Source organism: Sander lucioperca, chromosome 17, assembly GCF_008315115.2.
Source record: "Sander lucioperca isolate FBNREF2018 chromosome 17, SLUC_FBN_1.2, whole genome shotgun sequence".
In the NCBI taxonomy this organism is placed as follows: Eukaryota; Metazoa; Chordata; class Actinopteri; order Perciformes; family Percidae; genus Sander; species Sander lucioperca.
In genome coordinates this window covers 5,543,210-5,567,079 of record NC_050189.1, presented here as the reverse complement: position 1 = coordinate 5,567,079, position 23,870 = coordinate 5,543,210, and the positions used below count along the sequence as shown (strand labels likewise).

Here is a 23,870-nt window from a genome sequence, read left to right as displayed (position 1 = left end):
GAAGAAGTTGTTTAAAAGACCATAGACTTTTTCTTTCTGTTAAAACCAGTTTGCATTATTAAATCTGTCAATTTTACGATAACAAATAAGCAAAAAAAAAATGCTTAAAAGGATTAATGTCATGAAGCACAAAGTACATGTTTGTTTCAATAAAAAATCAGCTGAACAGACGAGTGTATTACACCACGCTACAAACATGTTTATCTCTCCACTATTTCCATCAGCCTCTTCGTGATTTTTCGTAGAAATCCATTAATGTAATCCCTTATAAATGGGGATTGACAGCAGACGACTTAAAAGGAAACTCCTGTAACAGCAGAAATGCGTAAGCCTGTGAAAGTTTCATAATCATTTGTTGATTGCACAACAGCCAGACGACACATGGAAACACACACACAAACAATGTATAAAGCTTGTATGAAGGTACAATGCAAACACAGCAGGACTGTGTGAGCACACGCATACACACACACACACACACACACACACACACACACTTACTTACAGAGGTCACATGTGTCTCAAACACACGATGTTAACACACAAACAATCTCTTCAAACACAGTTATTTTAGTCTGATCTGAGGCTGCTCTTTAATTAGTATAAGGGTTAGACCGGTACAACAAAACATTGATTTCTCTGCATAACATTTTCAAACTACTTTTCTTGTCTCTTTTATAGGTTTTTAGCAAACGTGGATTGTGCTGCAGAAGCTGTGAGGAGAAAACCTTTAGAAATGCTGCCTGTGTGCACATTTTTGTGGCTGAAAGTCTCTCTTGAATTTAATCTTGATTGCAAAAAACTAAATGTTAAGGTGTTTTGCGACCTTAAGGACACCATTCAAATGTCTGCCTGTAGAGTTGTGCTTTCTTTGGAGCTGTGAAAAATTGCTCAAAGTAACCTGGGTGAAGGCTGAAGGCTTGACACTTTTCAACAGGCTTGTCAATTTAGAAATTCCCTAATTTTATCCAGCCCCGACAACACAAGCCGACAAACAAGCCAGTCAAATCTAAAACTTTGGCAAAACAACAAGCTTAAAAAAAACTCTATCGAACTGCCACATCGCACATCAACTTAAAAGGTGGTTAAGCAACTAAAAACCTTTGTTCAGGCAGGAAAACGTTGTGGCTACACATAAAGAAGACACACAGTGATTACAGGTCTGTGACTGGATCAAACTGAAGACTTGTCTTACCCGAGCACCTTTGTGCAGATGACAGCATTTTATCTTGTAAAACACCGGAGTGACAAGGAGCTCACCTAATTGGGTGGCATAACTTTTAAGCTGACCGTAGCTGTTGATTGTGCGGAGCTAATCAGGCTGACTGGTGATAACTATAGTATCACTGCACTCTGAAAAAAGCTAGACATGCAGCTGGAGTGAGTGAGATCATTGTTTCAGCTCTACAGAAAGACAGACCACTGTAGAAATAATAGGATTGGAGAGGATCCACCAGCTCGGAGAGGAATACTGACGCCAGCAAGTCTTACTGTCAAGTCCATTTTATTTATATATAGCCCAATATCACAACATACTATAAACACCCAACCAAGCACAGAGGGAGGCATAGTGGAGATGGAGGAAGGGAGATGGGGGGGAAGGAGGGATATGCAGCAGAAATAATCTCTCTGTAGCTGCTTTTATATTTCTTACTCGTTAGCTCACACACTGTCTCATCTCTTTCTCTGCATTTTACTCATGTGCCACCGCCTGCCAAAGACCCACATCCCTTTAAAAGCTTTTACTACAGATAAAACTCCCAACCAATCCCTCTCCTCTATCTACTGTGGGCGTGGCTCGGTTTTCTGTTCCCATCACAGTCCTCCTATTCATAGCTGGGTGGAAGATGAAAAAAAAAAAAATAAAAAAAAAAAAAACGCTTGCTGGTGTTTTACAGGGATTTTATTAGTGGGGGGAAATTATGAAAAGAGAAGAAAGTAAAGCTGCCTTTAGTACATCTACACTATTGGATGTAAATCCTTTTTAATGGGATCCAGGGTTCAGAGCCAGGCCAGAGATTACAACGGGAGATCTGGATCTGGCGTGACCTGCATTTGCCCAGGCTTCGCCTTCTGCACCCCCCGGTACTTGGGCCTACCGGAGCAAGGCCAGGGCATGGGGAGAGGGCGGGTGAGGAGGTTAGGACTGAGCTGAGAGTAGCAAAACCAAATCTGGTGGAAGTATGGACTAATATCCATGTCATTGTGTTTTTAGATCAATCTTGAGTAGTGATTGTCCTCTTTTCACAGTCTTTTTGTTAAATGTTGATTGATTTGATTTCGATTTAAGTGAATAGGAAAACAAATTAACTAATAGATATCACCATGAAACTTCCCCATTTGATTACTTACATTAAGACAAATATCTTTTGTATTACAAGTTTTCTGGAATTTTATGTTTAATTATGGAAATTAAGCATTATCTTGTTAAATATGCGCTAATTTGCATACATTTCCAGAAGAGAAATCTGAACATTGTAAAAAGATTTATTTTGTTGACATATTAGAGTCAAAGGTTTTTTACAGAGGGGATTTTATCACTGCATAAATCAGAATATGGTGTCAACAGCCATAGTGGAGATTTCTGGCTCAGAGTATGAGAAAAACACATTTCGAGAAAACGGCCTTTAAAGATATGGATTATAACATTCCAGACATTTTGCAAGACATTACAGGTGAATAGGGTAAAATTAACTAACAGATATCAACATGAAACTTCCCCAGTTAATTACTTACATTAAGACATATATTTTTGTATTACAAGTTTTCTGAAATGTTATGTTTAAATATCCAAATGAGGCATTATCTAATGCTAACTTTTGCTGAATACAGGAGAAATGTGCAGGTGCAAATACACAAAGTGTAGTAAAATAAACACGTAAATGTGTATTTTGGATGTTTTTTTCCCCAATAGTCTGAAAGAAGACATGCTATATAGCCCAAAAACTCAAAATTGAAAACTGATTGTTTTGCCTGGGGTGTCTCCCCTTCCTGTCTGTGGTACTCAGCACAGAGCTCATTGATTCCTACTGAAGGTGTAAATGTTTAAAAAAAAATTGACAATTTGAAGAATGTATATTATCACCAGCCTTGTCATTTAAGAACGAGTTCATTTCTAGATGTTAATTGCATCTGAAAGAGAAGACTGTGTACTGATAATGGTCAAATAACATTTTTATGATTTGCAAAGCAGCAGGAAAGGTGAACAAAGATTTTTGTTCTTTCCTTTTTTCTCAATTTCCATCTTTATGACAGTATAGTTGTTTAAACATGTCTGTGCCGCTCTGTGTGAATTGTGTGAAATCTTAATGAAAAGTTTTTTTTTTTGTTTTTTTTTTTTTAAATCAGTTCAAGACAGAGAAATTGTGTCAGCATAACATTAAGAATATATGTGTAAAGAGTGGTTTAAATATGTGTACAGTATTATTCACAAGAGGAGAGCAGGAAGATCATTTAAATGTTTTAGAATGTGGGTAATCAATTTGATGTACTATGATGTTAGAATTAAAATTAAGACTTATTGGTTACTTTTAAAGCCCTCCATGGTTTGGCTTCATGTCCTTCACCAAGTTCTGTGATCCAGGCTTAAGACAAATCATGTTTTAGCTGCTACAGAGGAACAATTTCCCTTTTATTATTAGTCTAGCTGCCACATTAAAAAAAAAAAAAAACTACTTGTACTGGTGGTATATTTAAAAAATATATCTTTTATATTTCATTTTGTTTTAATTCTCCATGTATAACCATTCCCAGTAATGGTTTTGTTTTATTGTATCATATTGTATGAATGTTTGAGCATGATAAGCACTTTGTAACTGTGCTGACTATGAAAATAAAGTTTACTTCCCAAATTACACCTAATTGTAAGCTGATAATTCCAGGTAAAGGTATGAGTTCTGCTTGTGAGTATATGTCAATTTGTGTTAGTGTTAAGAAATGACAAAATCATTTACAACATTCAAAATGTAAAAACAAATGTTTTAAATCATTAACAATTAGGGTACCTCGCTGTGTAATTGGAGACACGCATCTAAAACCTCACACTTCTACACTTACTGTCAGGTGAAACTGCCTATCTTATCTGATTGAGTTCAAGTGGAAATCTGTCAAATACAGAAAGCAAGAAGCAGCAGCAGTAAAGCAAGAAGACAAAATCAGAGAGAGGTGGGACGTCACCGGACTAGATGAAGGATGAGGACAACAAGACACAAGGTAGGAGATCAAAATAAGAGCATGGGGGTAAATGTATGCAGGGCGATGCATATTCAAGGTCAGGGAGAGATGATCAGACTGGCATGCATAAATACACAGGCCAGTCGGGCAAAGGTCAGACAATCAGAGGCCTGCGCTGTGAATCCAGACAGCTGCAAAGGGAGCGGCACAAACTAGGCTAGAGTTAGAAAGGTTAAGCCAGATCAAGACCTAGTTTACAGATCAACTGGGCATCCATATTTGTCCATACAATAAATCAGCTAAGCTCTGCCCCAACATGAGCCAAGTTGGAATAAAGACGATATTTGTTTGTTTAGATGTTTTTATAATTCTGTCATATATATACAGATATATTGTATACTTATATCTGTTTTTAATCACTTTACTGCGATGCAATAAAGCTGAACTGATCTAAGCTACGACGATGGGGAACATTAACTAAACATCTAATGTGATATAACACTCTGCTGCCCAGTTGTATAATGCTGATAATGCAGCAGAGTGATTGTGACGGTAAAGTCTTTAAGAAGGACACTTGGTGACAGTCTTTCACACTTTCTGTGGCCCCCACTGTGACCCTGCTCAGACCCCCTGATCCCAGGCATGTGATGAGCCGCAGCACACAATGAAAACTCTTTTCCATGGAGATTGTACCAGGCAGACCTGCCGCCATTCAACTGCATGTAACAGACCAGTGGATACTAACTATATGTAATGTAATGCACCAATGGCACTGTATGACGGACCAGTGGTCACCATTATTGAAGGAACCAAAAAGTAATGGGCTGAACCAATGACTTACTCAATTGTGTGTGATGGATCAACACATCAGTCTTTTTTCAAAACTCTTGCATATTATTTTAATGAGGCCAGTACAAATTATTTACAATTAAAATGATTGCCTTTTTTTTTAATGAAAACTGGCGACTGTTTCGGTGAATTTAACTTTAACTTTTCAGGTGAGTAGAGCCATTTGACGGACCAGTGATTCAAGAAAAATAGGCATGTTGACCTTTCATTTGTGAGAGACCATTTACAATAATAAACACATCTGTTGTCATTTGGGACAACCTGAAAAAACAAGTCATCTAACATTTGTCTAACTATGTTGAAAGCATACATTAAAAATATCTTTTTCAACTTGTTAAAAAACAGACAAATATTTAAGGAATTTAAGAGACTATTCAAAGAATTATTTAGGTAAACATACAAATCGGGATGCAGACTTCAAGTTGTGTAAAAGTGCACTAAAACAAGTGTCTATCTCAAGCTAAATTTGGTTCAAAGTCACAACATTTCCTGGGTTATTTAACTATATGATCGCTAAAGTCTCTCAAGTCTCATGTCCCACTAAACTTTGAAGTAGTTTACCTCTGAACACTGAAAACCATTTTATTTGCTGATTACACTAATTTAATCTGTTCTGGGGGGAATCTGGAACAACTCTTGGATACAGTGGTTTTTTTACTGGAATTGTTGGGTCTTTGTAAATTATAGAGTGTGGTCTAGACCTACTCTGTCTGTAAAGTGTATTGAGATAACTTGTTATGATTTGATACTATAAATACAATTGAATTGAATTGAAATTTAAAGATATTGTTGACTTTAAAACTGCACAAATCATGTACAAAGTAAATAATCAACAGCTATTGAACAGTATCCAAGGGTTGTTTCAAATGAGAGAGAGCAAACATCACTTAAAAGGACCTTTTGTATTTCAAAAGAAACTTATAAGAACAAATGCTAAATATCACTGCACCACAACCAAATGAGTTAATTCATGGAACAGCTGCAGTGACGAGATGAACAACAGTGAGCAATTTTAAGAGACTATTTTAAATGAATATAGTGAATGTATACGAAAAGGACTGGAGGTGATAGTATTGTATACTGACTGTATGGTTCCTGGGCTTATATACTATGTGTAGTTTGGATGGGTTACTATTCGGTTTGATGTAGATAGAAGAAAACGAAACAGAAATTTAAAAAAATTGTAAATGTGTGTATGCATGTATGTATGCATGTGTGTCTATGTGTATGCATGTGTATATGTGCGTGTAGGTAGGTAGATATATGGTACATGTATGTGTATGTAAACATGTATAAAAAGTGAAGCATCAAATTTTTTGTATTTAACTAAAGTATATAAATAGAAAAAGGGGGTAGGACCAGAACAGTTTTTTTTAACTTCTTCCTACTCTTTTTTTAACATGGGAATTTCTTATTTAAATCACTTACAATCATTTTGGAAGATTGTGCTGAAATGTACATGCTCTTATTTATCTTTTATATTTTAATTTTATTATTTTTTTTTAACATGTTCAAAATAAACTAACTAATTAACTAACTAACCTCCAATTCAGCTGACATCTTAAAAACTTCTCAAACTTTTCTTAACTGATGTTTTTTTTCTTAAGCATTATGTCTGATTTGTTCGTTCTTGTTTTTTTTATCGTGCCATTCGATAATTTGTGTAACATGCTTTTATTGTGAAGAATATGGAAGTTCTGTTTTAAACCATATAGCCATGTAAACAAGGATGTGGCTGCCATTAAGGTTGCTGAGGACATGTCCTCAGTATTGTCTCTGGGATTTTGAAGGAATAAAGTGGTATTTACTATTATATCTCTGGCATTGTAGAGTTGGTTTTAAAGCGGCATTTAGACAATTTATGTGCTGAAACTGTACAAATTTTGTTTTTTAAATCTAACAGCATTAGGATTACAAAATCAAAGATTACAAACGGTCACTTCATGTGAGCTATAACAGCCTGGTTCTGCTCTTCAAGTAATTTTTTCACAAACACGTCTAGCATCCACACACTGACTGCTCTCAAGATCAAGTTTCTTTTATTACCACACGGCCAGGCTGTTTGAATCAATTTCAGTACAGGTGGAATGGCTGTGAAAGCACGGCACATACAACAGCAGGAACATAAAGGACATAAGTGCAAAAACAAAAAACATACAGTACACAACTCCACATACAATTACAATTTTGTCCCATCCTCACCTCCACCCTTCCCTTCTTCCTCTCCTTCATCAACCAAACATCATATTGTACTTTCAACCTGCCTCAAATAACGCTTACACCCCTCAAATCTGTGCCAATATCACCACCATCATTACATTTTACCTGACCCCTAAACCTCGAAGCCCCCCTCCATCACCTAATAACTCCGATCTGGTCCGCCATCACTGCAGCACATTGTCCAGCCAGGTTCAGCCAGGGGTTAACCCCGTCTTATAGAATCGCTGGTAGATATGGCTGCCTAATCCTCCTTAGCACAAAAGCACTTGGGACTGTTATAAAGTCCGCCTCTCTTTCTCTCGCCCTCCACCCCTCCCCTCCTGTCCTACGTCCACTCACCACCCCCCCTCCCCCCCCCACACACACACACACACACACACGCCTGAGTGAACCCCACCAGGTTTAGATAACAGCCTTTACCTCCTGCTTTCTCATACTGTAATGTTAGAGATGTACTACACTCATTCAGCAAAGAAATCAGCAGGGGTTTGAATGTGGTCCATGACTTGTCTTGTATGTCACCCCGCAGTCACTCGAATCACCTTCGTCATTATGGCTTTTTTTTGTTCTTTTAGGAAATCATATTTGATTTTGTTGTCACAGCTGGCAAAAGCCAGACAGAGATTCAAAAAACCAAGGACGGGTTTCACAATTCAGCTGCCTCATTTTTGGGGACTCTTATCCCTATATTTAATGTCTGTACACACGACATCTATTGCATATTCATCTGTTATGGAAGAGCGATCAATCCTCTGTTGCTGTTTCTGACTTTTCTATCGTTTTTTCCCCCGTTACCTGAACTAAAGGGTATAAGGATGGAGGGTTTGTAATTCATGATTTTGGCAGTGGTCAAAAGTAACCAAATACATTTACTCAAGTAAAGTATTTCTGTTTCTGTTTCTTTATACTTATTTATACGCCGCTGCATTTCAGTGGAAATTATTACACGCTTTACTTATCTGACAATTATAGTTATTGCAAAATAAATGCTATCTAAATAAAAACAATATCGAGATTAAATCAAAACAAAAAAGCACCTTCACTACCCAATAGTATATACTGTAAAGTAGCTATTGTCCGGAGTCACATCTATTCATCTGTGAATACACTGAACATGTTTTATTTACAGTAACATAACTTTATTTATATATCATGGAGAGACAAGCTGAGAAAGAAATGCTGTATAACGGTTTTATTTCTTACATTTTTCTGCTGTATTTGTGTGTATAAATAATGAGACAAACATTTTTACACCTACAACTGCTCTATAATAATATTTATGTGACTAAAGATATGTTCATTTTAAAGGCGCCTGTGTCAGTTTTCATGCATTTGCCATTCTACATAATGAGTACTTTAACTTTTGACATGTTAAGTACGCTTTGCCGAAAATACTTTCATCATTCATTCATTCATTCATTCATTCATTCATTCATTTTTTTGGATGAATAACAACTACTTTTAGGTCAATGTTTTTGTGCGTATGCTGCTTTGTTAAACACATGGTAAGGATTATACGTCCCTCTTCACTGGACGGTGTGTGTAAAAAAGTGAAAACCTCTTGTATCCAATTTTGCTGATTTTCCTGTTTTATCATCAGTTTAAGGATTACATGGTCCTCCATATGTTTGAAAAAATTACACCATCCTCTGCCACACACACACACACACACACACACACACACACACACACACACACACACACACACACACTGATTAAACAAGTAAATTCAATCTGAGAGAGAGTGATTAAGGACAGAGGCAAATACAGACTTAATTGCTATTATGTCCTTCTGATTATCTAATCAGCTGATTAGATAATCAGAGCCTCGCAGGTTTCTTCCTGACCATCAGCGAGTTGGACAAAAGTTCTCATTCTGAGTACTATGCTCTCGCTTCAGGTTACCGCAGAGTAAAGAGGAAAGAGTTTGTTGCTTTACAACACCAAACATTTTAGCTGAAAGCACAAAGCAGCAAGTGTTAATCTGTCTGCATCCCTTCCGATCTCTTTCTCTATTCTGAGTGTTTGGACAATCCCCGTACTGTGCCATCTCCTCTCTGCTACATCTGCACAGCTATACGTCATGGCCGGGTCCTCTACGCTCCAGACAAGTGGCCAGACACCGTCTGTCTGGGCCGTCATGGAGAACAATACACACAATGCGGACATTCACTGTACATAGACACATAAACACACGTGTCATCTTGTCTCCTCTCGCCTCAGTCTGCAGAGGAAAACACAGATTTCCTACAGTACGTGGTACCAAACGGAGTCTTTTTTGTCTTTTGAGAAGAAAAAAAAGCTAAAATCTTTTAGTTTTCAAGCCCAGAGTGTACTCCTATGTCCATATACCACTACAACAATAAATAAACAAGTATATATTCCTTAATTCACATCATACAAATGCTTCTAGATTAATAGATTGAAACCAGTTGCACAAGCAGGTGAAACTTCTTAAGAGGGAATTTAGATTAACCAGGTTTCGGGTCACCCTGACTCTCTTCTTCACCCTGCCCAAGTGCTCATAATACTACTACTAATACATTATATTTATAGATCGCTTTTCAAGATACTCAAAGATGATTTACATGTAAAAAAAAAAATCCTAGCAGGACAATACCAGCTCTAGGGGTCCTGATCTGTGGCCATCCCTGACCTCTAACTTCCCTCTGTGGTTTAAGGATAAACAATACAAGACAGCAACGTCATTTATAAGTTTTCACAGCCGTCACTAAACTCTTCCTGAGGCTGTTTGGTATCAAAGAGTTATCTGTGTGAGAGAAAAGACAGCAGGCAGAACTTGAGAGGAAGTGCGACACTGATCTCAAATGACTTGCATACCTGTCGGAGGTCAGCTACTGGTTTTAAATCATATCAAGCACACTACCTAAAAATGTGTTTTTCAGCGGGTAAATAAATAAAGGTCTGCTGCTGAAGTGGCTGTATACTTTCTGATACACTAACAACATTCATATAATGAATGCCTTCTTATTAAAAAAAGTTTCTCGTCTTTGCTTTTGCTGCCAGAATGTGTGCCTTCTGGCCTTCCTACACTCTCTTTGAGCGTGAGCCAATGAAATCATAGCAATGTGTCTAAACAGAGACCTATGAAATGTACATATCTCTATTTTAACAGCAGGTAGGCTACGTCATTTTAGTTTACTCGTTATTTAATCAGAAAGTTGAAGTTTCAGACACTGAAATTAACCAGAGTGTATGTCGAATGCGTGGACCCTAGAAAATCGGATGTTGTTCCACACACACACACACACACACACACACACACACACACCTCTTACAAATTAGGGTCAGGATGTACAGTAAATACAAGTTGATACACTTTGTGAATGTGTTTGTTTACATTATATTGCGTTGCACATTGTTATATTTCAATCATTCTTATTATTTATGCACATTAAAGTCACTAATACTTTTTAAAAGGGGAATTCATCACCTTGTTAGCTAATTTTAAATAACAAATGTCCTGTAAGCTTAGGAATCACACCTATTTGATAATGTTGAATAAATGTCTCCAGAAATTACAAAGTATTTATGCACTTACATTTTTACATCCTGAATTCTTTTAACTTCCTGCAAAGTGGTGTACATTTCATAATTAATCCACTGTTTAGCAGTAGGTACAGTAGGTAGCTATATCATAGAAAAAAAATAAAAAACCTGCCTCCACCCATCGCAATAGCATAATTTTTTAAATGACAAAATGATAAGAATTTTGGTGTTTTGGGGGTTAGGGTTAAATAGTGAATTAAATGGAATGAAATTGTTAAATTGAATTATATTTTAGAACCTTAAATTTGTTACAGCTAAATATTAAGTGCAAGGCATTTGTAACATTTTAAAACAAATTTTAACAGTTCCTTCCTAAGTTTCATCCCGACCAGACATCAGCTTTAAAGCAGAAATACATCAAATCAATATTCATTTTAATTGTGTCCTCGGACATAAACAAAAAAAAAGGCAACAAATGCAAATATTTGCTCACATCTGTGCATTGTTCACCCAGCTTTACATTAAAGATTAAACATGATTCCATCACTGAGCTCGCTCCCATTTCCTGCAGGATTAAAAAACAGTTTAACACAGCCCAGGGACCATTAAACCCATAGCTTCTCCATGGAAGGGCTGCAAACAACAATAGACTGATAGTCTGGCAGCGTATACATCAGCTGCACTCAACTCAGGAGGACTGTGGAAGAGCTTAAAGTGACCACACAGCATGTGTCCTAAAATCTCCTGATGTCACATGAGAACAGGCAGGACACGTCCAAGACTGTGAAAGTTTTTGTGCAAAAAAAAAAGGAGAGGTTTGACACATTATTAGTCAGTGGTTGTCAGGTAAATGTACAAGAAACAGGAGTAATTGCCTCCAAATTGTTCATCTAATAACTAAGAGGTACACCTAAAGTGCCAAAAATAAGTTTGAGATGAAAAGGTGCATTAGATTTTGTTGTTTTAAGCTGCTCTTTACACAGAAATAAACAGGGAAAACAACAGTTAACGCATTCTCTGTGGTCATTTACAGTTTTACACAAGTTTTCTAAGTCCTATAATATGAATGATCTTCCTCCATGTGCAGGAAACATACCTTCACAATAAGTGAAGCATCCACCTGTATAATCTGTGACCATCCATGAGCAAACTGATCTGTGTGTGTGTGTGTGTGTGTGTGTGTGTGTGTGTGTGTGTGTGTGTGTGTGTCCTGCTGTTACCCTTTATCGGGGAGCCACCTGTCGGGATGAAGGCAGAGCTCCGAGTTAGTAACGGATTACTTAGTAACGCGTTACCGCATTGTGATTACTGAACGCACAAGAGTTGTCGGTTTCCTCTCACGATGCTGCAGCTCAAAAATAAGTTGCACGTGTTTCCACGCATTTAAGGCTCAAAGGTGGAATTATTTGCGTTTGATCGACGACATTAATGTTGGATATATGAACTCTGCGCGGTTCAGGCTATGCATCAATTTTGGGGGATGGAACTGAAACTGCAGGCTAGAGTAATTTAAATAATTACTGACAAATATATTAATGTTATTAATGTTTGTGTTAGTTCTGAAGCAAGTCACGAACGATAAGCAGTAGATCGGTTGTTTTCCAGACCAACAGCAGTGCCTCTTATAGCTGTAGGCTATAGAATAGAATAGAATAGAATAGAATAGAAGACGTTTTATTGTCATGGACAGCAGCTGTCCAACGGAATTTTCCACAACTCACCCTCAGTGGTACACAAATAAAATGACAGTACCCTTGTAAAGGCAAAAGAAACAGAATAAAAAGAATAAATATATATATATATATATATATATATATATATATATAATATATATATATATATATATATATATATATATATATATATATATATATATATATATATATATATATATATATATATATTCTTTTTATTCTGTATTTTATTCTGTATTCTCTCTATTCTATTGCCTACAGCTATAAGAGGCACTGCTGCTGGTCTGGAAAACAACCGATCTACTGCTTATCGTTCGTGACTTGCTTCAGAACTAACACAAACATTAATAACATTAATATATTTGTCAGTAATTATTTTGTACAGGCTAAGCTTTTATTAACCTGTATTCTAACATTTATTCTTATTTGTCCTGTTTATTTAACGCTGGGCTCTTTGCTGACTGAGTCTTCATCAAGATAAAAGTTGTTCAGTGTTTCAGTGCTTCCAAAAGAAAAGTCACTGTTTTTGTCCTTTCTAAGACGAAAATACCACAAAAGTTGCGTCAAACTCGCCAGACAGCCACAATTTAAAAATAGGCCTGTCATTCAGGTTTATGTTTAGCCTAAACCAAGTTCTGTGCGTCTTGGCGAGACACATTCATCTAATTATTTATAAGTTCATGCATTTCTATGTGTGTGTGTGTGTGTGTGTGTGTGTGTGTGTGTGTGTGTGTGTGTGTGTGTGTGTGTGTGTGTGTGTGTGTGTGTGTGTGTGTGTGTTTCCAATCTGCTGCCTCATTGCGTGATCAGTTTGAATACCTGACCACACTAATTGGAGTTACATCATGGGTCAATGACCAAATCCCCAAACATTGTTAAAAAACACTTAACGATCTAACCTCCCATATTACTATAATCATTATGTGTGTTTCAGTCACAGATAAAGAGGCCTGTCACATTTATTTATTTATTTATTTATTTATATATATATATATATATATATATATATATATATATATATATATATTTATTTATTTATTTATTTATTTATTTATTTATTTATTTATATATATATTTTTATATATATATATATAAACTTTATAAAGAGATGGGAGATCATGCTTTGATCATGTTTTGGTTGCTAATGGTTCTGAGAGCAAAAGAGAAATTGATTTCACTTGTTGATTTAATAACAAGTGATAATATTTATTGTTTGTCAGATTTGTGGGTTCAAATTCAAGTGTAAGGTTCCATGCTGTGTTGGGTACGAGAGTTGGGGGTTTGGCACAATGATAAACAACAAAATTTGGAAGGATGCCACAGTTATTAAATGCCAACGAAACAGCTGATGTAAAGTTTAACCGAAACCAAATTCTCATAATTTCTACAAGTTTCAAATTAATATTTCGATTGCAATTCAAAAATCTTAAATCAGAATTGTGCTGGAAAAAAGCCCCAAAAACTCGACCTTGTATCTAAACACGAAGCTTATTCCAAGTTATTCCAGGTTCCAATGCCTTTTGTGGCTTTGAAAAAAAAAAAAGCATTCAGTCTCTTTTGCAAAGCTTTAAACCCAACGAATTGCAGAAAAAAAAGTTTTTCAACTACCAACGGAAACCATCTCACTTTTAAAACCTGGGAAACAGTAGCGAAATGCCTACAGGAGCTTATATTTATAGAAATATTACAAAACAGAAAGCTTAGAAAACAGTAAATGCTTTGTTAATAGATCAACACGTTGAATAGATAGATGCACAACCTAAATAGCCTAAAATAAGTAGAACAAAATAGATAGATAGCTAGATAGATAGCTAGATAGATAGATAGCTAGATAGATAGATAGATAGATAGATAGATAGATAGAAGAAACGCGCTTTGCTATAATGGAGCTGCTTTAGTGGCCAGTACTTTGAACATGAAAATCAAATTACTTGCAGGAAAACCTGGAAAAACCTTGAGTAGCGAACTAAAAAACACCAACAAACACGGTCACCTGAAAACAACAAAACTGTGCGAACAACTCGCTTGAAAAGGACCTAAAACTTGGAGAGCTTCAATCTTTCCTTTTATGATTTTGCGTGATTAGCCTTGAATGTTGCATTTGCTAAAAAATATAAAAAGAACATAATAATGACAAGAAATGTCCACTAATGCCAACTAAAAGCCTTTCAATCACGCGTAAAAACTGCTTCAATAGCGCATTAAGACAATTCAGTACGATGTTTCACGCCCTTACTGAGGACACTTTCATTATTTACATTTTGCTCTAACTTGAAGGTCAGGCACTTTTCATTCAGCCAATCCGCTGCTGCCCAGCGTCTCCACAGCAGCAGGAGGAAGCTGAGGCCCTCCCATTAACACCCCTAGTGTCAGCACTAATGAGGGACACAGTGGTTGCTCTGTTCCCAAAACCACACACACACACACACACACACACACACACACACACACACACACACACACACACACACACACACACACACACACACACACACACACACACACACACACCTATGTTTGAGTGCGGTTTTTTTGTGGTTAGAGTTAAATGTTGGTGTACTCCACTGTGATGATGCGTAAAGCTACTGCAGCAAGTGTTTTTACACAAGAGGTGATTTAAGTCTGAAATGCTCAAAGTACCTCCAAACCAGCCTCCTTGCGTTGACGTGCAGCCTACATATTGTTGAAATCAAAATAAATTGGCTCAATTTTACCTATACTTTAATTTTATTTCGTGGATTTATTTTCGAGGTTTTCATTTTAAAACTAGCACCATCTTATTGTAAACAGTAACCCATAACGGCCATTTTGTGATAGGTGTTGTCTACATAGTATTGACATGTTGGTTATTTACTTAGCCTATGTGTATACTTCGATCTGTATTTGGAGACTATAGCACGGCACCAATAGTAAGTGCACTGTTGTTAAAAAAGTGTTTCAGTCGAAAAAAAAAACACTCCAAGTGTTCAGGGGCAGTCCTTCATAGGCCCACATTGGGTAAAATAGCCTATAGGCTACATAAATTGGATAACATTCGCAAGATTTATGCTTTTCTCAAAAGATAATCTGACATTTACAAGATATATCACCAATACAATAATCACATTACTGTGTGTTAACTAAATTCCATTTAGCGTAGGCCATGTTGATCGTCAAGATGGGAAAACAATGCGCTTCAATTGTTTGTGCAGAAATATTCTTTTATGATTTGTATATTTTAAAATAACCAAGTATATTAAAAAAAAACTGCTGTTCAGTGCATTATTCCCGCATGAGTCTACGAGATAGAAAATCACAGCTAAAACATGCGGTGTTGCAGTGTTGTAGGCTATAGGCTATCTATGCTGTGTATGTGTGTGTAGTGATGACGCACATAATAAACACGGAGGGGTTGGGCTCGTGGCGCTGCAGGAAGATTTGAATGAAGCGCGCGGGGTCTGTGAGCTGAACTGTGAGTTAGTAGTAGTAGTGTTCAGAGGAGCTCGGATGCATAGACAGGCCGATATACCGGGCAGCAACACGGGGAAACTGAACTTTACAGTTTTTTTACATTACACATAGCCTACACACACAGCTGCACAAGAAAACGTCGTATAGGCCTACTCACTGTTGATGCTGCACTGGTAGCAAAGAGACATCTATTTATATTTTTAATTGAAGTAGGCCTAGCTACAACCAATGATGAGTAAAAGTATTTTTTTTTTTTTCGTCTTTTCGGGGTTTTTTTTCTGGCGTATTTTTGCAGGACCAAAATCAGATGTAGACATACATGCCTATACCCTTCTGCCACACACATGCAGGATTGTTCGCAATTATTAATTACTCATTGTTTTATGTAAATGTGGACAGATTTTTTGGACCTTGGTTAAATTAGTAGACGTCACCTACATAATACACAGACTAATAGTGCAAATGTGAGGCTATAGAGCCGTATGGCCATATAGGCTGCATGCACATTTAAGGCCTTTATTGGCGCGTGTACAAACCCATGGGGCTTATTTATGGGTGACATTTTGTGTGTTTGTGCGGAGTATAATCTGAATTAAAAACCGTGCCCCTCTTGTGGGATGTTTGGCCCACCGGATGTGTCCATTTAACAAGCCAGCTGAGCAGTGTTTTGGGCGTGGCGGCTTTTCTACCCCTCCCCTCTGATTGGCCAGGAGACAATTAAAGGCCCCAAACACACCTGTAACCATTTCATTTAAAATATTAGGGTAATGTAAATCGAAATGACCTAAATCATTGACCAAGAAATAAGAAAACAATACTTTATTATTAAAATATCCTATAGACTATAAGGTCTTAGCAACCGGTGGCTAGGCTACTGCGGGGGAAAAAAATCGTATAATTTACTTACTTTAAGGTGTTTATCAGAGCATCTGTTTTTGATTGTTTTTATTCTTAAAATGGATTGATAGCACCGCCTTTCGCCAAGTATTTCCCTACTTGAGACAACACTTCCTCTTACCTGTGTTTCGGAGAGATTGAGCTGCCTCGCGAGCTCGGTGCGCTCGCGGCCCACGACGTACTGGCACCGCTGAAACTCGAGCTCGAGCCGGTACAGCTGTTCTGCCGTGAAGGAGGTCCGCGTGCGCTTGGGTCGGTCCAGGTCGAGGCCCTTCGGCAGGACGATCTCCCGGATGGTGCCTTTGGCGTCTGTTCAGAATAAAAACACAACTAACGTCTCAGGACAATTTTGAAGGTTACTTACTACTTTACGTAGCCTATGTGTTCAGCGGACGTATGCACTCAACTGAGACTATTATTATAAAATACAAATGGAATCATGTTTTCAGTAGTTTTGGGCTAAAAAAACAACAGATAAACACCTTTCTTTAAGACTGGAGTGAATCTATAGGCCTGCGCGGTGCCAAACCGATGTAGTATTTCTGAGTCTGGCTACAGGCTAACGGCTTTAAAGAGAAATAAAACTGATGGATGCGCGTCTTTGAGATAAACGTACATGCGTGTTATTTTTAACACAAGGGAGTGTTAATAACACGTCTGTGCTATGTGAAAAAAAGCCCTATTGTCATTAACATGTATGTACACACGTGTGGTAAATTAGTGTCTCGTAATGGCTAATACCTAGTTTGACCACATCACTGTCTATAATCCATATTCAGTAAATGTATTACATATTTAGGAAAGGTTCGTGTTTGTTGTTGAGATTTTCCTTATGAATCTATAATGTCCAAAACTGAAACGCGTACATAACCCGTGCATTGCCTGCGTAGTGTTGGACCACGTGATTGTGATCGTATGCAGGCTGTCAGTTTTGCTTAGGCTACTTAAACATGAAAATATATTGTGTTTTCATGAACTAAAAACTCAAGTTAAAATCCTTGAAACACATCCATTGCATAAAAGAAGTGGTATAGTGTTATTTCTCTGCATGCCATTTAAATAGTTAAAGAATTTAGAGCCAATCAAAAGCTTCACTCTCAGCTGTTTCCAAAGCTCTGTGCGTCAGTATCCATCCATCCACCACCACAACAACACCGGGTGTTTTTGTGCCTTTTATTTTCGTATTTAATTTGTTGTTGGGTCGTTTGTTCCACACTGGGATATAGGTTATTTATCTCAGTTGATTTATTTTAAGAACTGGCTACTTCGATTTTTGTTTCCAAAGATTGTCTGCAAAATCAGAACTTATTTAAAAAGAAGAAAATAAAGTGGGAGTATAAAACATAGCCTATATTAAAAGGTAGATTTTAGTAAATTAAAATTATAGAGAGATATCCTGGATGGGTCGGGGTCATTACATCCCGCCCAAGCCCTCGGGTTATTGTCTACACTGTTAAATACATAAAAAAAAAAAAAAAAAAAAACACACACAATCGTTACTTTAATTTTGTTGTAATCGACATTTTTTTAAAATACGTGTTTCAAACAGTATGATATTTGTATTGGTAGCTTTTTTGGGTTTGTTTGTAACACTGTAGCCGGGAATGTTTGTTCGTATTTATCGCATTGAATGGAAGCGTAGGCCAGACAAGACCTCCTCTTTGTCCAGGGTTTTTAGGTCATAAAATATGCAATCCAATAAAATATGAAGAGTCCTGAATTAAATATGAAACAAAACTGATTGAACCGAATATCCATATTGTTTCTATAGGAAGGAGCAACCAAACATCTGAAGTAACAGAGTAAAACTTAAGTTTACATATTTATATATATGTTTTAGCTGTAACAAGAAAATTGGATTTGTTTTGAAGACATATCTGCTTACATTAACGTTATTTTAAAGTGTAGTAATGTAGGGGTAAATAAAATATTTGAGGTACTTAAGTACAGCAGGTGTAAAGAAAGGAGAATCAGTGCGTAAAATGAAAACCTGGGGCTGTTTTTGCTACAGAATAGGGAATAAAATAGTTAATGAAACGCAGTAAATTAATCAGTTAGTACGCCCTAACTGTATTAAACTGTTATTTCAATGACAGTGTTATAGACAGTTGCACTGCAGTGTTTGGTTAACTTACAGGCCTAAGGAAACATGCCTGAGAGGTCTCCATCTTTACGCACGCGTAATGACTTTGCGTAATGTGTCGCCAGGCAAGTGAGATTCTGCGCAAAAGATGATGTAAACCCTCCTTATATTTAGATATTTAGACATACTTTCTTCTCCGGCTCCGGAGCAAAAATAACAGCTCACACTGTGATGGAAACATTTGCGAGCAGAGGAGGGAACCAGCGTCTGTGTGCAGACCGACTGACCTCTCGGTGACCCCGGCCTCTCTGCGGAAAACCCAAGCATCCAGACTCGGCTTAAAAAACAAATCCTGACACTGCGGGCGTCGTTCGCTCAGTGCGAACTCTATATATGTCTACAGTATCTCCACCAAAACCGCCTCACACCCTGGTCCTTCTACGGGACACTTTCTCCTCTGATGGACACCATTAACCAGCGACTGATGCAGCACAATAACGACTGTATGTTAAAGTACCAGTGTTTTACAGCAGTTTTACAGAGACTATATGAACACCTGCCTACCAGATCTAATGTAAAAAAAAAAGATACTCAGTATCAGAAAGTCATGTGATCAGCAGTAGAGAAATGTAATTTGATAAAAAAAAAAAGCTGTCTTACAGATGACAGTAGCTGAAATAATAATCGTTAAAGAAAATGTTGTGACTATTCCTACAGCTGCTACGATTACAAACAACACTGGAACTGATCGACTCTCTGAAGAAGCAGACAGTTTCAAATTATTATTTGTTTCTGCATCCAAGTCTCTTACTCTTTCGCCATGTATCCGTGATTCTCCTCCTCTCACGTTCTCTGTGTCATTTACTATCTCAAATTGCTCGTTCTTATACTAATTTGACTATCCTCTGGCTAAACGAGCAACTTCTCTATATGCCAGGACACCGCACGACTAAACGTCCAATAAAAGATCAACTAACCAGCCAGAAACACAAATATCCACAACATCCGCCTATAACCGAGGATTGATAGGCCGACATATTGATTCTGTCCACAGCAAACAGTTACACACACCGCTGAAAAAGTCTTGCACAAAAATATCAGTTGCAATTTAATCTGATCTTTTTTTCTATACGGAATTCTGAAACCGTGCAATCTGATGAGTTTATGCTCTTGGAAAGCATTTAATAAAAAAATATCCTTCATGCAGGAAAACTTCACAATGATTCACATTCAAAATATGCATCACATAATAATATATTTTAAATTCAAATTTGTTTCCCCCTCACGGGGTCGTTCTGTTTACGTGCTGAAATTATTACAAATGTCCTACATGCAAAGACCTTGAATAACCTACAGGTCTAGACAGATTTATACTATTTATATATTGTCTTAATGTTATTGGACCCTTTAAGCTTCCATGTAAGCACATGACACACATTTACGGTGCAATTTAATTTTATATAATTTAACGTGCAAACATAAATGAAATACAAATGTTTTGATCTTAAAATATGACTCCAAAACCCCTTATAAAGTATATAGAATACAAATTTAATTTTAAGAATGTGTGCAGACTGCAGTGATTTCATTCAAAGGCTGCAGGGCCTCGAGAGGGCGTGGACATATTAAATATGATTCTGGTGTTCATTAACATAACGTTGGCACACAAAGACAATCAGCTACTGACAAGTAACCTGCCACACACACACACACAACACACACACACACACACACACACACACACACACACCTTTACAGTGGTTATCGATGGAGAAATTTCTCCTGATTATCCTCAACAGTTTCTTTTTTTTCTTTTTCCTTCTCAGATGTGATTTTTAACCTTCAGACACAGATGTGTTAAAGAGAAATTGTTCACTAGGCACGAGGCGATATAGTCATATAGAATATACATGAAATCATTGTTTATTAATCTGACTAAATACGTTTTTATATTTTCAAATGAACAAAGGAGTTGTCACAGCTGAGACTGTGCCAAACAATATATTGCCTATATTGCAATATTTTTTTTTGTAATTAATATTTACGGGTGTGGTGGTGTTCAATCATTTAGGTATCACGGAAGTGAGAGTAGCCTATTGTTTCCACAGCATGATGTTTATGTGTAGTCCACCCTGCACCAGAGGTGTTGTATTGTATTGTATCTATTGTTCAGCATCCAGTCCAACTTTTACACACTTCTGTGTTTGAATAGACTAATGTCTGCATTATTTCAGTTAATTATATTTTCTAGTACCATTTTGACATGTTTTAATCGGAGAAGCACCAAACAACTCCACATTCAGGTTCCTTTTTTAGAAGATTTGTCCCAAATTAAAGATTTTTTTTCTTCTTTTCCTTACTTTAATTGCTATGACTGTCAACACGTTGTCTGGGGTGATCCTATGACTATGATACTTATTGTTGGGATAATTGTGAAAAGAATAATAGTGAAGTTAAAAGAGCCTCAATTTCCTGGAAACTCACACATATGATAGCCTACTTAGATTAACGCACAGAAAAAAAATCGTTGTTTGTTTTGTTTTCGTTTACTTACCTCTTACTAATATCCTTCGACAGTAGTCAGGGTCCACTCCCAAAAGTTTGTCGTGTCCGTCTTCACTGGAGGACGTCGGGGTGGACGCTGCTGTCCCCGGGGTGTCGGTGGAACTCTGAACCGGGGACCGGCTTCCTATCTCGGAGCGGCATACTGTCTCCATCCGGTCCGGACACAGCGGGTTGCGTCCACAGCGGTGGTTCCCATCGCCCATAGTCGTGGCCTGATCAAACATCTACAAGTAGCCTAAGTTGCACTCTCTAATATTAGGCTATCTCTACGTCCTTCTGTCGCTGCTGCTCACCCACGTCTTTCTACTTTCTTCTCCTCTTTGCAAGTGTTCTCCAGAGACAAGAACATGCCCTCCTCTCCCTCCAAAAAAAGTAGATCCAGTTACAAATGAACCACGCGGTCCTGCGACGGAACCGGGGAACGCTTCAGGTCTCGCTGCATGACACACGATCCGGAGTCCAAACCCAAGTCAGCAGGTCGGAGGGGGGTGTGGGGGGACCTCGGGATCCTGCTCTAACTAGGCTATAGTAGCCAGGAGGTGCAGAAGAAATGCATGGTGCAGCTTGTAAGGTACAAGGGGGCAACCAGATCTATGGAGGAGCGGGGAGGTGCCACAAACACACGCACACACTGCTCACCCACGTAGAAATAAAGTGAGAGGCGGCGAGCAACCCACACAGCAACGGTCACAGTTCACGGGGCACAAGCCAGGGAAGAAAGTTTCTCCTGGTCTGTCCAGAGCAGCAGCCTGTTACTTCAGCCCCGGTCACATCGACTGCCTCTGCGGATCCGTGATTGCATGTTGTTGGTGGTGAGATGGCCACATAAAGGTGTCGGTGGTCTTCTGTTTTTGGAGAGAAGATAGGCTATGTCTGTGTTGAAACCCTTCAGGAGGGGTCTCTCGGGAAAATGGTCACATTAGCTCCCAAATAAACTCTGGAGCGCTCGTGTCAGTTTTTATAATTTGCTTTACAGCTGAAACATCACGTCTGCCGGGGCGGCTGATACACCCTGCCTACGCTAACAGAGCAGAGATGTTGTTGGTGTGTGTGTGGAGGATATTTGTGGTGACACGGTACACTTTACAAAGAATGAACCTCAGACGTCATTTCCTGCCCACGCAGTGTCGTCGCTGATTGGTCCGCTGGTAGGGTACGTTTTGACAAGAGGATTTGAGCGACGCTGCAGACCGGGATCCCGGAGCACGGAGACATGAGACGATGGTTGTGTGCGCTTTCCACTCTGGAAACAGCCAAATGCAGCGCTGCCCGGGCTTCCCCGCAGCTCTGTCAGACGCTGACATTGTTTCACGGCTCTGAGTGCAAAGACAAAGACATATTCTTTTATATCTCACTCATTCATGGGCCTCAAAATTCATAATATGAAAATATAGGCTCTCAAATACAGAATTTAATCAAAATACTATTTGCATAACCCATAGGCCTGGTGTAGGCTATATTATTGGATTTTTAATAAACATTCATGACATGGTTTAGGTTTGTACAAGCCTGCAGCCAGATTTGAGGCTTGTTTCATTTTCTTTAACAGCTAGCCTACATTCAAGTGTTTAGGTGCAATTTTAAATACCCTAGAGTTAGTAGTGACTAAAATTATAGGTTTGGATTTCAACAGGTTTTTTATGTCCCTAACTGCTGTTTCAGAAGATGAGAACAAAATCAATTGGTAGTGTTTTGTCAAAACTGTCAGTTTTCATCAAGAATATGTTCAAATACAAACATCTGTAATATCAACTCAAAACATCATCATCTGTATAATCTTATTCTAAAAATAAGGTATCGCCCTCAACAACTCATATTGGTCACATCCTGTTACATTTTTGAGGTTGGATACAACAGCAGCAACACATAAAAAAATATCACAGCCTGGAAATTAAAGAGAAAAAAAGATTGAATTAACAGTTTCATCAAAAGTTACAAGATCAACAGGTGTTCCTGTTATTTTGCCTCAAGTCTATTGTTTTATGTCATGTTGATGGCACCCTGCGCTCCTGCAGAACCCCACTGGTAACACACAATCTCTTCTCAGTAATAAAAAAAAAGAGCATAAATGGAGGTTTCTATTTGTTTTCCATTGCAGATAAAACATCTCATTCACAGTCAATGACTACCATTTAGCCTGTATGCAGAGCCATCTTCCTTAATCACCAGCCCATTTTCTGGTGTTGATGGTGCAGCCTGTAGTTTGTTGTGATTGTGAGATGATTTCATTTGCAGGAATGACTGAAACACTGGCTGGAATTTTCTCTATACAGGTGAAACATCTTTGAAAACACTGCGGAGAAGAGGAAAAAAGGATTTTGAGCGGAATTATATAATTATAGGTTTGCCATGTGTGTTTTTTCTTATTTTTCTTATCCGAGGCCGTAATTACTGCACACAGCCATGGGTCGTTACTCCTTTCAGCTGGC

At 37.9% G+C, this 23,870-nt stretch overlaps 1 protein-coding gene across 2 annotated transcripts in view; it reads right to left on the bottom strand.

Moving 5' to 3' along the window:
- Positions 1-23,870, bottom strand: part of vax2 (ventral anterior homeobox 2) — a 31,510-nt gene that overhangs the window by 7,402 nt on the left and 238 nt on the right. Inside the window, exons 2-3 of one of the 2 annotated variants that reach the window (XM_035994153.1) lie at positions 21,431-22,409; positions 16,915-17,102 (exon numbers count right to left, since the gene is read on the bottom strand). In XM_035994153.1, the coding sequence (XP_035850046.1) occupies positions 16,915-17,102; positions 21,431-21,665 (423 nt within the window). In that variant the 5' untranslated portion in view covers positions 21,666-22,409. Of the gene's footprint in view, positions 1-16,914; positions 17,103-21,430; positions 22,514-23,870 lie in introns of those variants that run through there. The other variant, XM_031289950.2, reaches the window with a different exon arrangement.